This window comes from Crassostrea angulata, chromosome 6, assembly GCF_025612915.1.
Source record: "Crassostrea angulata isolate pt1a10 chromosome 6, ASM2561291v2, whole genome shotgun sequence".
In the NCBI taxonomy this organism is placed as follows: domain Eukaryota; kingdom Metazoa; phylum Mollusca; class Bivalvia; order Ostreida; family Ostreidae; genus Magallana; species Magallana angulata.
Window position 1 is genome coordinate 17,875,390 of NC_069116.1, and position 19,961 is coordinate 17,895,350.

Below are 19,961 nucleotides of genomic sequence, written 5' to 3' on the forward strand. Positions count from 1 at the left end.
CTTGGGCTCTTGAAGAAGATAAGAACTATTATCATACATAACTTTTGTATTCTAGTTTCCCTTTTTCATAATTATATTTAAAAACTAATAAGTAGAAAGTATCAAATGTTAAATGGTTAAGGGTTTTTTCGAATGTAATGTTCTGGTAAATAAATGATTATGCATATCAGAGCCTGTCATTTAAAATCGAAGATTTTGAACAAAAATAAAACCACCATTCACTAGGCACGGGCAGACCTTTTATCATAAGGAAGAAAACACAACAACTCATCCGAACGATTTCTCAGTAAACACTTGTATAGACCAATTTAGTATAGTAAGGATACTATTACATTTATAATTGAAACTTTTAAGTGGCTACATCATGGAGCTATATTCAATCGACTTTTCCCATCTTCACCGACTCCAAAAATCGAATAACAGATAGAAATTGCGATTTTCTAGTTTTATCGCTCTATATCCATTTATCTAAGAACATGACATACTACAACAATTCAGAACTAGAGACAACAAGAAAATCGTCCACATTTCGATGTGGTAAATTAAACATCTGATCTTCGGCCAAAAAAAGTCATGACGGCATTGGTTGTCTATAGCCTCATAATTCCTCTGTGGTATATAAAAACATTCATATAATCCTATTTGAACAACGTTTATTACATTTATTGGTATGTCGTTGCCTAAAGGCGCCAATTTTCTTCGAATTACTAAACGAAAGAGTCTTTTAATACTGAAATTTCAGTGTTTTGGTCATTGATTTGTATGTGGTAAAAGTATCTTAGCAGATTTACCTTTGCGAAAGGGATACACGTTTCATACCTATCAATGGCATCCATATAGATTCATTCTTGTTGTAGTCTGCACCGATAGCAAGTTGCTTTTTGTTTATGATAACGTTTTAATATCTATAACCCTTTCAAAAAAGAAACCATTCAATTTGGTATTTAGATAAAAGAGTAACCCATTTAAATAAAATAAAAATGTATTATAGGGGACAGTTTCCATAGCCAAGATTCTAAGTAATCATGCTTTTCGAATTAAGTATGCAACACAAGGGATTTGATTTATCCACAAATGTCCTTTAACAAATTAAATCTCAAATGCTCATGGTAATATTTCTGAAAAACTAGACGTACTGGTGAAATTGTCTGCAAAAGAAAGTCTGCAGTTTGTTACGTAATCAATATATTCTACATCTATCTATTTAGAGGTCCGTGTTGCTCTGCTTTGAATTTGTATTTCGTTTTATGGATTTTTGAGATGGTTGACAGTTTGTTATTGTCATTTTTTCATAGTACCACAATCCAACATGTCCAAAATCTGCATCATTGAATACAAAATTATAACTTTTAATTTCTTCAAGATTAAATATCGTGTGTCGTTGATTACATTCAGAAGAATATTAAAGGCACTGTGTTTTAATCTCTTGCCTTTGTCTGAGACGCAATCTCAAATTTTTAATTTTCAAGGATAAATGTATGATGACCTATATACTCTATTAAGAAAAAAAAAACAAAAGTTAAAAACCCATTGTTTTACCATATGTTTATTTTATTTGGATATTCTTCTTCCATACAATTATACTTTAAAATCATCAATTTTTCTGTAAAACCAGAGTCACTTACATGTACATATGCTTTGAAAGGCACGATTTACATATTGACAATTTATAATAACTTTTAAAAAAAAATCAGCACACATCACAAACAAAAATAAATCTTTATATATAACACGGCCGATAATCAAGGCTTGTGTGATACAAAACATCGACAACTTAAGGTTACTCCGGTAAAGTCTCATATTAAAGTAATTTCCAAACATATTTCCAAAAATTTTTTTTTGCTAATTCACAATTCCCAATTTAAATGATAGATATAGAGTGTAAGTAATTTGGTTTTCTTTTAAATGTAGCAATATGGTTCAATGGTGTCCAAAATTTTAGCAAGAGAGTGAATTGGTAAAAAGTACAAGTTGAAGATAGCAAAAAGGTAAATATTTTTCCACAATTGTGAATGCAAAGTCTTCTTGTTTGTACCCAATACTTTCAATCAGTCAAAAGAATTTCTAAAGTTCATGTAAAACGAACTATGGCGTGTTTAACTTCCGGTTGAGATGATTTCATTTCATTTCATTTATATTGTGTTTAGTATTTTTTCCTGTTAAGTATTGTTTTTGTTTGATTGTGTTTTTGTTTATACATAATTCCACGAATCTCATTTATGGAATGTTTGATATATTTAACTCACAAAACACAGAAAGATAAAGTAGTAACAAAGTCATTAAAAAAATCCATGAAATAAAAAATCAAAGCATATTAACATGGATCTGCTTTCAGGTTAGCTGTTTTACGTTCAAGTATGTTTTAACCTTGTTTTGTTATGACAACATTTAGCAAAAACTTGAAAACACAGATTTCTAAAAGCAATAATGCTGAATACGTCATTAAATCCACAAGGCCTGTTGACTTCAAAAGGATAAAGTATCTGACACGATGCTCTCTTGAATCGATGATTTTTATTAATACGCTTAAGATTCCAGTGTTTCCAGGGTTCGGGTACAGCCTGATGCCAACTCTTTCACATAAAGAGCAAAATCATTCCAACTTAATAACATCCAAAACATTACAAATTTTAAAATTGTAATCCGTTTTTGTCTTTTTTACGCTGTAACAATTTAAATCTCTTTGGGTCTTTTTTGTTTTTTATAACACATACAAATTTTCACAAGATTTTGTAGCTCCCTCTTTTTTGCTGAATATTTTGTTCAGAATTTGTTTGCTTTTTGTCACACATCCATGTATCTGCTCCAGTTTGCTATGGGATTTCTCATTTTGTTTGATTTTGAGTCGTATTTGGCTCAGGATGCCCGCTAGGAGTTCATCCACGTTGTGGTTCAAAACGGTTGAGGTCTCAATAAATTTGCAGTCATAAGTCTTGGCTACCGCTTGAGCCTCTGAAACAAAAATCAAAAGGTTGCAAATTCTAAAACGATTATGAAAAAAAGACCTGCTATTATCCTGTTTAAAAGTAATTTTAGAATAGCAGTCAAATTCCATATTTGACTTGCCCATCTGTAGCTATGATCATGTTAAACAGTTCGCATTTGACAATAACAAAAATGTAGAGGAAATTAATGGTTTAAACATTTAATCTCTTAATCACATAGGAGAAGTCATACAAAAATTGTCATATTAGGTAATCTTTAATGCTTCTTCCTCTGTATTATCTCTGTTTATCTGTCCTTCTGATGAACTTTTCATTGGCGACATTTCAGTATTTGCCCTTAACGGTGGTTGTATTTATTTTGAAGAAGAAAAATACTCAGATAACCATTGACTATGCCACGCGTAGGTTTATTATCAAATGGATAATGACATCCCTGGCAGATAAAAAATAAAAAGGGCTTGACATAGATGTTCTTTGTCCTTCGGGGAAAAACATACGCAATTTGCAAGCATTATCCTGACAAAATTATACAAAACCCACCAGTGATTAACTCAACTTAAAATAAACCAATTTCAATAATAAAGCACAACACCTTTTATTTTTAAAGAATTACGGTGTATCTAAATACTTCCCACCTTCCTGTGTCCAAAGGATATGAGCTTTAGTTTTTCATGCAATGATAGTCACTGTTTTTGTAAGTAGGTTGAAAACAGATTTAGTCGTAAACAAGTTGTTTTTATATAGTATATGGATGGTCTAGAATTAATTTTCTTATAACTCGAGTTGTAAGGATCGATGGCAATTAGCTTCTCCTCCAACAGAGAGAGGGTTTAAGTATCAAAATCAACACAGATTTTTATAAATAAGTTTTCTTTACAAAAATTATTAACATCCGCCTACCACATCTATGTGTATTACATCTTACACTGTACTTGTTCTCTCTCTCTCTCTCTCTCTCTTTTTTTTTTCTCTCTCTCTCTCAATTGCATATCGAGTTTCGAGTGTTTAAAAATAGTTAACTTTACTTGTGCTGAAATCAAACACATCCACGTTTACTTTTTACTTGAAAAGCCCACAAAAAATACTACTACATGTAGTAACTTTCCAACAGTTGCTATGCTACTTTATGTATTATTTATGAGATCAAACTTGCGCAATGTGGCTTGAAAAAAACAAGAAACAATCCGGTTCCGTTGTTGGTTTTAGGTATCACATTTGCGAAACGTTTCTTCAAAAGCTCGATAGTTTAAAAATTGAGAAGACTTAAAAAAGTCTGGTAAGAGGGCGTACCTTCCGTTGATACGAGACGGGATCTGGCCAGTTCGCATTTGTTGGCTACCAGTATGATGGCCGAGTCGTTGTGTTCTTCTTTACGTAGATTGTACAGAATATCGACGGCCCGATCAAACGATGATCGATCATCGATACAGTACACAACAACGTAAGCATCGATACAGGAACAGTTCGGGGCGCACCTTGGTGTTACCTGTGAAAAAAAAGAAATTATGAAAATCAAAATGTTTTGACATTATTATATTATAGTTAGGCCCCTATATTAAAAAATCTAATTGAAAAATTGAATTTCTAGTCATTACTTGGAAACTTCGTCCTTTTTTAAACGTTAATTACTGTCTATACACAACAATATTTCATTAACCAAATATCTTCTCCTGATTTCCAATGACAATGACAATTTCTTTATTCTCTGAACTGCATAAATTACAGTGTTGAGAAAAATCACAAAAAAATTTTGAACAATAATACATATAATACATACATTGCATGCATTGGAGTGACAATACAAAAGTGAAAAAAAAATGAAAAAGGGAAAAAAGTATGATAAACAATTAACCTAGAGAGCTAACTCTCTCAATTATAACTTTAATGAATTTACACAGATTAATCAACAAAAATCCAAAAAACAAAATTTATCCAATTACTTTATAAAGGAAACCTTATGAAAACATTTTAATCAATGACGAAGGCTGATTCACCGACTGTAAAGATAAATAAAGTTTAAGAAATAAGGTATTACATTTTGTTAAAAATCTGTTTTAAAATTATGATATCTTTTTTTCAGTTCATCGCTTATATATACACCAGACATGTTAATATTCTTTGACAATGCCTCTTTGTGTGTGAACTATTTCAAAATCGATTGATATTGGTTGACCACAAAGGACAAACTTCAGCCTTAGTAGACCTTAGTAGACCTCAAACGTTAATGTAGTATTTAGGATGTATTTTAATCACATCACAGTAATGTTAGTCTATTTAAAAGTAAAGGTGGCAAACATGTGCTATGAAGGTGACCAATACATAATCTGTAATTCCCGATACTTTTTTTCTATCCGTGTGGACCTCTTAAGAATAATTGACCAATGTTAAAGTATTTTTGCAGATCGTAATAACTTTAAATACAGGCACCTTTCCGAAAAAAAAATACCTTGATGACGTCATAAGTCAGGTAGGTATAATTGGTAAAGAATATCTAAACTAAAGAAAACAAACATGAGTTTACAGATCATTGGTGATATTGTTCTGAATTGTGTAGGTTAATTCTTACAGTATCTGCGTCAGGATCTATAAAGGACATCGAAGATTCCTCGCCGTTAAGTAATACTGATACAGTTTTCTCCTCCTCTCCGTCTGAAAAAGAAAATGACGAAATCATCAATATTACTTTCTTGCTGTGTTGTGCACAAACTTGTTTAATCAATCATCCCTTATCTATATTTCAGGACCAATCACACATATTAATGATAAACACGACAGATATTCCTCTCACGTATACTTGTCCCATTATGTAAGCTTATTATATTGGTATGGACAGTGACTAGTGACCTTGGGTGGTGTAAAATTACCTGTTTAGAGAAGGTGAAATTAAAAGGTGAAAAAAAAATCCTCATCAGCAAAAAAAAAAAAAAAGAAACAATGCACATATAAATATTATGGGCATTAGAAAACAAACAAGAAATACCACAAACTTGGTTTATTTTGATTTACTAACATAAGCGCAAAATAAGCTATCAATAAAGATTAACCTTCAACGTTACACAGAAGTAATTTTAAGTGCACTGTTTCAGAATAATCACATGTACTGTAATCTCGTAAAGAGAACCCATTAACCAACATCACAAAGTCGTGAGTTCCTGACTTGTGGGTTTAGTTAGGCGGGAAACTGTTTGATGGGTTGCAAAATGAATGCAATTCCACAAAATCTATAACTGCATTAAAACTTCACAATATATAACGACATTAAGTCAACATTAGTAGAAGATTACCAGTTATGTATTATAATCTCTTTAGAAGCTTGGGCGGTTGTTAGTTTGACAGTTAAATTTCCGGCAGTTGTAAAATTTTGCCTTTCTTGTCAATATTGAATTTCAAAAGGGAAACAGTTGACATAACATGAAGTTTTTGAAAGAATTCATATTACATCGAATTCTCAACCTCCACTTTTAATTATAGGACAAAAATCGATCAATGTCAAACTTAATTAATCATAGATTTAACTGTCGCCTAATTTCTTCCAATTTGGAGGAATGTGGTTCACGAAGTACATAACGCCCTTAGCTACTGGAGATGCTTACATCATAGAACAAATTCGGAAACATTACGTGTCTCCATTGTTCCAATGTACTGCACTTTTTCTATTGTAAGACTGATTAGCTCTTTACAAATCTAATCAGCAATAATGAAAAAATTTGTAGTTCACTTAGTGTCTATAACATTTATTGCAATATATTCATCTACCGTGTATAATTCCCTCTATTTTTTACGGAAACTTATTGTTAAGTCATTGCTCTGGAACTGACAGGACTGAAATGTACACGCGCCGTTTATCGATTGGTCAAAACATACAGCGACTGAAACTGACAGGAGATTGACAAGACCAAGATCTCCACGTACCGTTTAGCGATTGGTTGAAACCTACAGTGGCCTAAGAAAAATCACGGACTACACGAAAGAATCATGGCTTTTATGATGATGTCATACTCAAATTCCAATAGCAGACGATTTGTCTATTTCTTTTAGCTAACGTACTGATATACATTAACAGTGATTTAGTTAATTTAATTTAATTTTTACAATCAACTTATCAATTTGTTAAAAGAGAGATATAAAAAAAATAAATATTGCCACTTTTATATCCCGCATGAATCACATAAGAAACTATTTTATTGTTAAATAACTACTGCAAAGTTCTGTGTTAGAAATATTATTTAATAAATCATCTATCATTTGCTATCTTAACGTTATAAAAATATGAAAAGAAACGATGACTGCTGTAAAAGAAATTTGAAAATTTCTTAAATTTATAAACTTTTAAGATTTTCTTTAGTCCAGATTAAATTAAAGACTTTCTGCTCTATACAATCTACTTGCACTATTCTGATATTCTCTTCCTTACATGTGTGACGCCAACTTTCCTGTTTACTTTGCAAACTGAAAATTGCATTTCGTTGGGTAATTGGTTATGAAAGAAGAGATTTGAGAGTGTTGAATAAACTAGCTTCTTATGAACAGAACTGTTTTATTAAAATAATTGTGCTATTGTAGACCATTTTCTGACTCATTTCTGAAGTCTGGTTCCTAGCGTCATCAAAAATATTACGAAAAAAATAATATTTTATTCAGAACCCTCACTTTATTGAAATATTTGTGAGTTATACTAAGTATTGTCTTACATAAATATTGTTCCATTCAAATATTTAAATCAAAAATATTTCGTTTCGAAGCAATTCACTGAAATTATGAGTCATGTACAGGCCATAAAACCAAGAAAACATATACCATTAATGATTTAATTCCACATTTGGCGTTACACAAATAATATGTCTGCCGTATGTTGCTTTACGACAAAAACAAATACCAGTAATATTATTAAACAGGGAAAAAAAACACTTTCTATACCACCAAGGAAAAAGCTATTGGCAGAATTATAGTTGAAAGTGATTTAAAACTTTGTCAGAATTGAGGTGTTGCTATGCAAAGGTACCTTTTTACCATATTATCACACTTAATCCAAGATACCTAATAAATAAATGAAAAAGAAGACTGTAAATTACAGATGGTTTATTCTGGTTTTGCGTTGCTGGCCGCAGTGACTTGATGTTACCAATGGGCTGCCTCATAGCAAATCAAACAAATTGACAATATCATAAGCTTACTGAACAGTGGGTAAGCACGAACACACAGACATGCAAAACAATATATTAAATATATGATTAGTCTTGTACAAAGGATATGCACGTATGCACTTGGTGACAGATGAACATTAAATTTTGTGCAATGATAAGCGCGAGTGCACATAAAAGCAACATGTCCAATTCTTAAAAGTTCCTGACACTGTGCAATTTGATTGCGCGAATGCCCATGCATGCTAAAACAGTATTTGAATGAGATAACAAGTATATAAAAAGTTCAAAAGTGGATGGTTTAATGATTTGAGTTGTTGCACTTTTCCATTGAAGTTGGGGTGCGACGATAGGCGCTTACTAATTTAGAAGTGATAATGATCGACCGAGCAAAATCAGGGAAAACATTGATACTATGGATTGGTCCTTGGATAAATTTATTTACATATCCTAAACAAGCAATGGTATGCGGCATTTTATACTAAAAGTAAACATGATTTATTCTTTATTTTACAAACAGGGAAGCAAGAAAATATTAATATTCTGTTTTCTTTTTCATAGTCATTGAAGTTTTGTTAAATTGATTTTGATGTATAGTGCTAACAATGCACACAAATTTTAACAATTTGATACGAATTCAATTGTTTTAAATAATTCATTGAGATGGAATCTTTAATGCTCTTCCAGACAGATGTTGCATCAGGCTATTTGCTGATGCGTATAAAACAATCAGTAGTTCGTCATGCCTGTGACGTCACACAGCGGATAGTAGAACGACTAACAGCAATTATTAAGGAACGTAATGTAGTTAGTCGAATTCAATACTCCTTTTGGAGAGAACTCCAACATAAAATCCGAAATTTAGAGGCTACTTAAAGCAGTCTTCTCAGATTTAAGGGAAATTACTTTCCGATTTTTGCTTATCGATTAACAGTTTTGTTGTGCCATTCTTCAGATAGTAACATGCTAAGGCCCTTGAAATTTTTTTAACAGAATATGCGGTATTTTGCATGAGAAGAAGTCGTCAGTGTGCTTACGCGACTTTTTCGTTTCTCGCTAGATATACTGTGACTTCAGTGTTAAAGAACATTGATCGCCGAAGCGTTCTTTGGATAATTAAACTGGTTCAGAGCTTCAGGATGCAAATCATCTAGTTGACATCCTGCAGCCAAAGCGCAGGTACACCGGTACAAGCAAGTTACATCACAAATGTGACACAACAAATCAAATTCTTAAACAAAGGCCATTAGTATTTGTATAAAGCAAGTTTGTGTTTTTAAGCGCCGATGACATTTCTCACAAGGCCGAAAATTGGTTATGTAACGACACCTAGCGGCGAGAATTCAAACAAAACACTAGTCTGGTGTTAAGCTATCCGTCTTTAAAACACCGTAAAAACTTTTTTGCACGATGTGAAAGAGATGGTCTTTTAGAATATCGCTAAAAACTTTGGAAATACTGTAATGCTGGTATATTTTACGGAAGCGAATAAACGCCATATTGTGAAAAAAAAAATTCTCTGAAAATACCAACTATTAGTTGGAATTTAAACTTCCAACATTAATCTTGGATTTTTCTACTTTACTCTTGCAAAAGCTAACGTTGGAATTTCTAACTTTAAAGTTAGAAGAGCCAGATTCAAGTTGAAATTTAAAACTTTAATGTTAAATAGATATTGAGGCTTCACGCATTTTATTTTTGAAAAACATTTATGGAAATACAGTGTATTTGAAAAAAGATAACATATGAAGAATATTTAGATTAGCATTTAAATGCAAGACATTCTCCAAGAAATACGACGTAGTGTACCAAATAAAGATACTAACAGAGTAATAAATAAATAAAAAGCTGTCAGTGTGACAGCAAACCGGGTTTTCATTCATGTGAACTGTATCCATAATCCATGTCAACCCGTATCAGTGAAATGGAGTACCTTATATGCAATATTTTGCCAAAAAAATGACTAAGTTCAAAAGCTGTTTTTTTTTCATAAATTATCGGAAATCAAAATCCTAGCAATATGCACACCTCTAATATAAGTACAATTGATTTGAAAAAGAACAACTTCTTATCTTGAAAACTGTAGGAGAATTTATCCGTACAATTCAGGCTAACGTATTTTTTTTTTTTGCCTACGCAAATTGTCTTATTGCAAAATCTATACACAGAGTACAACCTACAATAAAGACTGAGTAACCTGAGTCCACGATCAACTCATACAAATCAACGGTCTGCTATGATTAAAGCTTGCTATTCAAGAAATAGTAATCTAATTTCTCTTGAGAAGGCGGAACTCTAATTTTACCTTTACATCCTTTTGAATCCAAGAACAATATTGACTATTTGATTTATAAACGCCACTGATGAAAAAAGAGAAGTTTCTAATTAACCATTTAGTTTTATCTTCGCTAGCTTCTAATTAGATTTAAATACTGTATAAGATTACAGTGTACATGTAATTATCAAGAGGTTATTGAAATTATAATTAGTAAACATATACGTTAGAGCAAATCAATTGTATTACTGCTGACTGTCGCTGAAAGCTGGTTTCAGTTTAACACTTGTCATTATTAAAAGCAGATAATGATGCTTACATTGTATAATCAAAGTACTGAAGTACTGAAAGCCGGGCTCTTTTGGTGTGTCTTTATGCATATTGTGTAGTAAAGACTAAAAATCTCTCTCTCTCTCTCTCTCTCTCTCTCTCTCTCACACACACACACACACACACACACACACACACACACACACACACACACACACACAAATGCTTTTAATGTCGGCAAAGCGTCAGAGAGCGACCAAATTTTGTAAGCGGCTATCAACAACAAAAAATATGTCTGTCTAGTATAAAAAAGTTCAGCAGTTGCTGCCTTGAATTTTGCAACAAGCGTTCTATATTCAACCCCCATTTCTTCAACGCGCAGCAAAGTAGTTCATGGAAATTCATGCGCATTGTATTTGTCCAAAATGCATAATCTTGTTAATAAGAAAACTAAAAAAGATAAACAATTCTCTCAAAATTAAAAAAAAGAAACAAAATGCCGACACTTTGGACAAAATCTTTGTGTAACTATTTGGTATAGCGGAAGCTTTTACTTTGACGCTGTTTGGTTTTTTGTTTACTTTTGAAGTTGTGCTATTTATAGTAACATTGGCGATTTGCCTGCCTACAGCCAGGACTCTACTTTCAGCAGAGCCCGGCTAAAAACACATGTGTCTGCAAGAGACCCGGGTAGGCCGAATCCTTAGCAGGAAGGTCAAAAATTTAATCTAGGGGCCCATTTAGTACTGTTCTATATTAATCATAGGACACCGCTTCTTGAAAGATCATTGGTCACACAAACTTGCAAATTCTGAATACTAGCTTGCTTCCATATCAGTGAATGTTTTCTAGCTGATGCATTTCTCATCTATTTCGTCAAACAAACCGTCAAAATGGTCAATTGTTGACTTCCTTAGGTCAGCCATTGAATAAAACAATATCATAAAGTTCGTGTGAATAGATATGAATTTCTAGTTTGTTTGATTATGTTAGACATTGTGAGCAACAGCCTCTAATTTTGTGGTAATTTGGCTTTGTTTTCTAAGATTTCAATTTCTTGTAGCACATAAACAATTCAAAATGCTTTTTTGTCGTCCCTCTTTGCAATTGATTTTCTGAATGGCTGATCTGATAAAAAAAATATCATTTTAAATTGGAAAACCAAAATATAGTGTCAAATGCTGTAAAAATATTCATTGAATAATTCATTGGTTGTAAGAAATGTGATATTGTAATTTCACTCGCAAGCACGACGCAGAAGAATAAGATTCCATTATATTAGCGAATTGTTTGTAGCCTTGATTTTTTTATTACTAAATAATTCGAATTCACTCTTTTGTATTCTTCAAACGCTTTATTGTGACAGACGTTTTCAATGAGCTTCTGTATTATTGATTCGTTGTCTCTTCCACAATTTCGCCAAATACCATGCATGTAAACTGTGTTTTCACATTTCATGAAATATAACACTTTATTTTCAGAAACAATAGAGCTAATGGTTCATTTTTCCAGGTAGCTATGATATAACAGTATAATGGCGATGGACCAAAACCGATCATTATTTTTAAAACCCACAATTATAGTCTCTAAAAGTTCAAAAGAAAGAGGCACCTCAATGTTATATTATACTTTTGGCTTTTTTTTAGAAACATTTTGTTGAAAGTCTTTAAGTACCCTCTACATTAAACACCCTTAAGAGCCTGCAGACAGCGCAGCTCAATTGTTTAATGCGCCTCAGTCAGATATATTCTTCCTGAATATGAGATCGGCGTAGGTTCTCACAAGTTTTTTTTTTTTAATTTGATTTAAAAACACGAGAAAATGACGCACATTTATATGGTTCCCCATTGAAAATGTCTCTAATCTTTATAAAAGGATGAATAATATAACAGTATATAAATAGTGCCTGTTTGGGAGGGTAACAGTTGAAATTGACACCCCGAGAAAACCATTGTCAACCGACGCGAAGCGGAGGTTGACAATGGTTTTCGAGGGGTGTCAATTTTAACTGTTATCCTCCCAAACAGGCACTATTTATTTTGTTATACTGAATGTCTTAATTTTAAAGAAAACTTAACTGCTTTTACATAGGAATAACGTGAATTCTACGGCGAACCGTACGCGCATAATTTTCGCGCATGTAACAATTTGTAATGTTACCCGTTGCTAAGTGCGTTGCTAACGCTTAGGGTAATAGAACGGATTATGAACTGCGTCTAAACCAATCAGATTTCAGTATTTAAATATTCACCGACTTTTATAAAAGAAAGACAAATACTACGAGATAATCAATTAATGTTTGCTTATGATTCGCTTTCGTGAATCCCAACCCACGTGTCCCACTCAATAGCTTCGTTATTAAAATACAAAACGTGGATCTTTGTTATGTATTATTAAACCAAGAAATATAATCTAATAAATAAATGCTAAAATTAGAAAAACACGGTTATCTAATGATCTGTCCTGAAATACATGAATAACCTCATCCTATGATTATAAAATAGATAGGAAATCTTTGTTCAGAATAAATCAATGCGTTTCCTTTCACAGTAATTAGAATACCACAGACACATCTGCTATCCACTTTGATTTCTTTTCTTTTTTTCGCAAGGTACATGTAAGAAAGCCAATACATAGATTTGAATTTTGGTCAGAGAGATTTTGTGACGGGCTTTGGGGATCACAGTGGATTCCATACGAGGCATCCGGCAAATGTCACTTTTTGTGAACACATTATCCATCGCACATTGTGTTAATGTACTGACAGCTTCATGCAAAGTTTAGTGCTACGAGGCTTCCTCTCAAGACGCCAACTTCTATATAGAGTTACATTTTTTTAATAAGCGGAAGAATATTAATTCGGAGGAGACCGACAGATCTTATTATGTCTATTTATAGTACAACTGACTTCCAATATTATATACATTTCATCCCTGTAAAAGGAATACTTGTTTAGTGTTTAGTTCCTGTACAAATAAGACATTGAATTGAGACTGAATTGGCTTCAGATTACCGTTATCATATTTTGCACGCTTTTGGGTTTATCCCTCTTACTATTTTTAGAATCGGTAGGACAACAAAGTAGTGCCTTTAAGCAAAATAGTTCCTATATTTGCAGAGTGTATAATTATACTTTTATTGGGACATTTTAAATCAAAATGCTTGACACATGTCAGAAAAGAGGATTTGCAATTTTAAAAGCAAGCGTCAAAATTGAATTATCATTTGAAGAAAAGAATTGAAATTGTTAGATGTACACCCTTTCCAAATTTGTGAAATTCCCTACTTTTACTTTCATTTTCAGAGTTTTTCAATACAGACGCATTTTGCCGGAAAACGAATCTGACTTCACACCACGAAATTTTAACAGGAAAGAGACAATTTGATGAGCTTTCATTCAAGAGGTCCCTCGTTGCTGAACAAAAATTAGGGCCGGAGCTATGAACCCTGACGTTAACATTACCGCCTATGGAAAATGGATTAGTGGACTATACCCATTTAGAGGTTTTCGGTTTATTTTTTATAACTGGTAATTATAGTACACCGCGTCTTTATTTCTGGGGCTCGATCACTCATTGTAGGGTATTGAAGATTTCGTAGGAAACCATTGCAACTAATAACTGCACTGCAGCTTGTCGTGTATTATAGACACTAGTCTTGTTTATTAAAAAATTATTCGTTCTTCTCTTTTCCACTTGAATATGTTATCAAAGACTGAAAAACCCTCGAAAGAGCAGACTGAGTATAGAGCCAATAACATCGAACTTAATGAAAAAACCCAGACAAAATTGACAGACAAAGACGTGGATGTCGGTTTAAATGAAATTTGTGGAATGACCTTGAAACGAATCTTTTCCTCGATTGGATAAGGTCAGAATTTGTTTTGTTTTGTTCATATTTTCAATATATCTATATGCATCATATGATTAATAATGAAAGATGTAAAATAAACTTGAATCATTGTTATCTTAACAATTGTGTTAATCATTGTTTTTATTTTCAGTGACAGTTTAAAAAAAAAAAGAAAAAGACTGACATTGCCTTCTATGACATAAAATAATACTAACGTGCACTCGTGTTAATTCTCATATATACATGTATCTTTGGCTTTTCGATAGAAAAGAAGAAATAAAAAATACAAAGAAAAATGATTTTTTTTAAATTTTGAATATTAATATTTGCAGCCAAATGGCTAATGCTAACCTATTAGCAATAAATTTGGTTTAACAGCAGCTGTTGTTGCTTTTCTCGCATTGCAAACATACATAGACGTAAAACAATGTTGATCTGTTGGATATTTACGACCAGAGAATTCCAATAATTACGTCATATCATGCAGTGCTTCATTATCATACATTAAATAATTTACATGTTTACCGCAACCATTCTGAATTTACAGTTTGTTTTCTCACTTCTCACAAAACATTTATGTACTGCAATGTATTGTATTGTTTATTAGTCAACAGCTGTACAGATCGTTGACATATTATACATGACAATTAATATAAAGAAGACAGTAAGTGTTTAAAACAAACTGTAAAGGTTGAAGAGACCGTGGCTTTTAGAGTGATAAACATCCATAGGTCTGTACAAATCTGAACATACATAACATTTCATATTTTAAAACATAAAATCACATCGATTTGAAGCCCTAAATGTCAATAGCCATGGATATCCATATGTATATGTTACAAAATACGTGCACCGCCTGTGCAAGTTATCGATACTGTTGCTTCTAATTGTATATTTGCGAGAGGAAACCGGCAATTCACACTCAATTTACATGCGTGACAGCGTATATTAAATGATATCATATCACTTCTCCAATGTGGTTCTTCTCAAGGCAAAAACCCTCCATAGCGAACTCAATGTAATATATTTATTTCCTGTATAGTTTCCCAAGTGCTGCAATAGTGTCTGTATAGCCCCTAGGAATACAGGGGGCGGGGCCAGTTTTACGTCATCAAGATGAAAGGAAGGGGAGGGTTATCAGATATAGCCCCAGACGATGATTGGTAAAGGGGAGGGTTATCAGATATAGCCCCAGACGATGATTGGTAAAGGGGGAGGGTTATCAGATATAGCCCCAGACGATGATTGGTGCGGCGTGTAATTAGAATTAAGAAGGTTTCACAACAGATTGCATTCATGCAATAGAAATAAGTGGGAGGAGCATATTATTGTGTAATTATATCCATACCACGTACATAGTTAGATTTTATGCAGGGTAATAAAAATATGGGATGGTTTATTTGGTATCATTTGTATATAAATAGTTGACTGAAGTAACATAAGTAAACATAATTTGAAAACAGAAGAAAAACAAAATGGACGACCTTGTTATATTGACACCAAAAAGACCTCATGAAGAAAGGAAAAAAGACCTCAAGAGAATGAAAAGCATGGACGATGATCTTTTAGTATTGTCACCAGAAAGGACCCTTGAGGAGGAGAGGGAGGAGGAGGATGACGAAGAAGATGTCAAGAGAATAAAACCCTACAACAAAAATACAATGGTAGAGTTTGACATTGGGAAGGACTGTCATGTGTCAGCACAGAACTACGAAGGAAATATGTACATACACATACGGTATTTTGATACCACTCCCAGAGGAAAGCCATACCCGTCAAAAAAAGGCATAGCATTAACGTTAGAGAAATGGAAAAAACTAACAGAGGACTGTATTGGTGACATTGACAAAGCGTTAGATGACCTAAAGCAAGAAGATGCCAATGTGTCTTACAAGGAACACCTTGGTCATAATGTTCACGTGACCGTGGACCAGGAGTATGGTTTCGTAGACATAAGAAAATGGTGGCTGCCTGAAAAAGCAGAAATGATTGTTGCGACCAGGAAGGGCATTTCTCTCACTGTTGCAATGTGGAAAGAACTCAAGAAGACTATTCCTGTAATAAGGAAAAGGTTCCAGGAAGAGTTGGACAGTATTAGATATTGCTATTTAGATCATAACAATCAAATGTCAATGCTGGAATGTCGAAGCTGTAATCCAGACGGATTTATGAATTATTGATTAAATAAAAAAACCCGAAATCAGGACGTGAGTTATTTTATAAGGTTATGAATGACACATATATCAATAAAAAAAAATTCCACAAAGAATATTTCTTTTTTTTTTATACTTATGTAGTATAAAAGGTACGAAGAAAATAAAAAAAAACCCGAAACGCATTTAAAATTGAATTAGTATTGATAATGTTGTCCAACGAAGAGGAACGTTATTTAAAAAAAATATGGACAGATACTACACAGCCTGCCGCATTTAGTGGTCCATATAAGTTATATCAAATTGTAAAACGTGAAGGCAAACATAAAATTGGTTTGCAAAGAATTAAGCAATTTTTGTCCGACACTGATGCATACTCCTTGCAGAAAAGAGTACAACGAAAATTTAAACGACGTCATATTATAACAGATTCAATTGATACTATCTGGGACGGAGACTTACAAGATGTAAGGAATATCTCGAAGTACAATGACGGAATTCAGTACATATTGGTATTGCAAGACATTTTTTCCCGATTTCTCTTTACCGCTCCACTTAAACAGAAAACTGCGGCGGAAGTAATTAAAGGGCTTCGGTCAATATTTGCAAAAGGACGAAAACCTAAAGTACTAAGAACGGACAAAGGAAGCGAATTTAAAAACAAATGGGTCAAATCATTTTTAAAGAAAGAGGAAGTTCACTCGATATACACAGAAAACGAGACAAAAAGTAACTTTGCCGAGCGCAGCATTCAAAAATTGGAAAACAGATTACATCGAATGTTTGTACAGAAAGATTCATACAAGTTTGTGGATGAATTAGCAAACATTACACAAAGCATAAACGCCACACCTACTAGACCATTAGGAGACATGGCTCCAGTGGATGTGACAAAAGATACAGAAGGAGAGGCCAGGTTTAGTGCGTTTTTAGAAAGAACAAAAAATGATTAACAAACAAACGAAAAGAGGGTTTCCCTTAAGGGGAAGAAACAGAGAAAACGATATTTTAAATTTAAAGTAAATGATCGAGTTAGAATTTCACATCTAAAGCACACCTTTCAACGTGAGTATGATCAGAAATGGACAGGTGAAATATTCGTTATAACCCATAGATTTCGACGTCAAGGCATTGAAGTGTATCGTCTAAAAGACTATGCAGATGAATCTATTTCCGGTACATTTTACGCACAGGAACTACAAAAAGTCAACAAAAAGGAAGACACTGTATGGAAAGTGGATAAAATTTTAAAAGAGCGGACAAGAAAAGGTGAAAAGGAGGTTTTAGTCTCTTGGTACCAGTGGCCTTCGAAGTATAATTCTTGGATTAAAAAATCAGAATTGATTGACATATAAATCTTTCGTTATGGACATTCGGATGATCTTAAAGTCTACAGACAGTTCTGCTTTTTACAGAAACAATAAACCTTATGATTTTCACGTTCATCTTCCAAGACCGTTAACTTTAAATGGACAGTGGTCAGTATCACTGTTAGAGACCTGTTTACCTTCGTCCGAATCTGAAACGGATGTCTATATTTTCTCAAATCTCTGCGAAGATACGATAGTCGGGGACAAAGAACTGCCACTATTAAGGCGTGTGTATTTAAAAAAGTCATCAGAAAATCAGATATTTAAATATCCGTACGAAGTATCTACGAGACTTGGACAGGTTCATGATGTTCACATATATATAAAGGATACAGATGGTCAGGAAGCGTCATTTCTACAAAAAGATACATCTGTAACACTCTTATTGAAGTGGAAAAGTCTATAAGAAGGATGTCTGGACCTACATACGTGTCTGATCCTAGAATATGGAAAACTTTTTACAAAAACATGGTAGATGGAAATTTTAACCCTAGAAGTTATAAAGGTAGACAGTCAGGAAGTGGAATAGCTGGGATGTATTCTAAAAAACCTTACATGATTCCTGTTAATCCACATATTACTGTAGAAGAACCTAAAGAAATATTTGGTAAACAGGTGACTCCCATGGCGGCAGTAGAAGAACGAGCCAAAGAAGACTTGAAAGAAGAAATGCGTGACAATGTTCCGCACGTTCCTGTGGCCAGTATAAAAGCAGAAAGCGCACAGAAATCTCACAGTTCTCCTACGATCAGGAAGAAGAAGAAGAAGCCAATTAAAAAAGTTGTACCATCACACATTACTTCAAGAAAACGCAAGTCAGAGGTCACAGACTTGGATTCTAATATATTTCGTTCAAAGAAAACAAAGACAAAGTATTTGTAAAGAAAACCCTGAAAATTATGTCCTTCCTTAGTGAGAAAATAACCGAAATTGGACTTCCTGCTGAATTGTCTCTGTTTACCGTGCCGCCTAATCAGGTTGCAGTAGAAAAAATATATTTTGCGGAACACAGACCAGTCTCAGCATATAATACGGAAGATGCCCCGATAGAAATTTCCATACCCGGTCAAGGAAACGAATACATTGATTTGCGAAGGAGTCGTTTATATGCAAAATGTAAAATAGTCAAAACAGATGGAACAGCTTTAGAATCTCAAGAAAAAACTGGCATCATAAACCTCCCTTTACAGTCACTTTGGTCGCAGATAGACACTTATATGAACGGGAAGTTAGTGTCTCTGAACACTAACTATTACCCATGGAAAGCCTATTTAAAAATCATCTTGTCCAGTGGCACCGATGGCTCAGAATCGCAATTGCAATCTCAACTTTTTTTCACGGACGATGCTGATATGGACGATGCAAATGCATACGGTGGGACGAACGGCGGTTTGGCGAAGAGGTATACATTTACGCAGTTAAGCAAAGTTTTTGATTTGGAAGGACCTTTGTACGAGGACATTTTCCGGTTGGATAAATACATTGTGAATGGTGTAGACCTTAACCTGAAATTATTTCGAAACAGAGCCCCTCTATTGATAATGAGTGCAGAAGGATCTCCTTCGTACAAAGTGCAGCTGTTAGATGTATCCTTTAAAGCCTGCATGATCAAAGTGGACAGTGGTGTATTAATAAATCACGCGGAAATATTGAAAGAAACCACCGCAAAATACCCACTGGTCAGAACCGAAGTGAAGATGAACACTTGTCCCACAGGCTCTGGGAGTTTCATTTGGCAGAACGTATGGTCTACCAATCTACCATCAAAAGCATATTTTGCATTCATTTCACAAGCTGCTGTAAATGGAGATTACACCAAAAACATATTTAATTTCCAAAATTTGGCGGAGGAAATTGCACTATACGTAAATGGCGAAAGCATTCCAGCGAGACCCATGAAAATTGATGTCGGGGATAACAAGAATTGCGTCACACCATTTATTAATTTATTTGAG

General features: G+C 33.6%; 1 protein-coding gene across 1 annotated transcript in view; it reads right to left on the minus strand.

Moving 5' to 3' along the window:
• Positions 1–1,532: 1,532 nt before the first annotated feature.
• LOC128188342 (GTP-binding protein REM 1-like) overlaps positions 1,533–19,961 on the minus strand; it is a 38,126-nt gene continuing 19,697 nt past the window's right edge. The window contains exons 2-4 of the mRNA XM_052859324.1: positions 5,512–5,594; positions 4,236–4,431; positions 1,533–2,952 (exon numbers count right to left, since the gene is read on the minus strand). Coding sequence (XP_052715284.1) covers positions 2,702–2,952; positions 4,236–4,431; positions 5,512–5,594 — 530 coding nt within the window. The 3' untranslated portion in view covers positions 1,533–2,701. The remainder of the gene's footprint in view (positions 2,953–4,235; positions 4,432–5,511; positions 5,595–19,961) is intronic.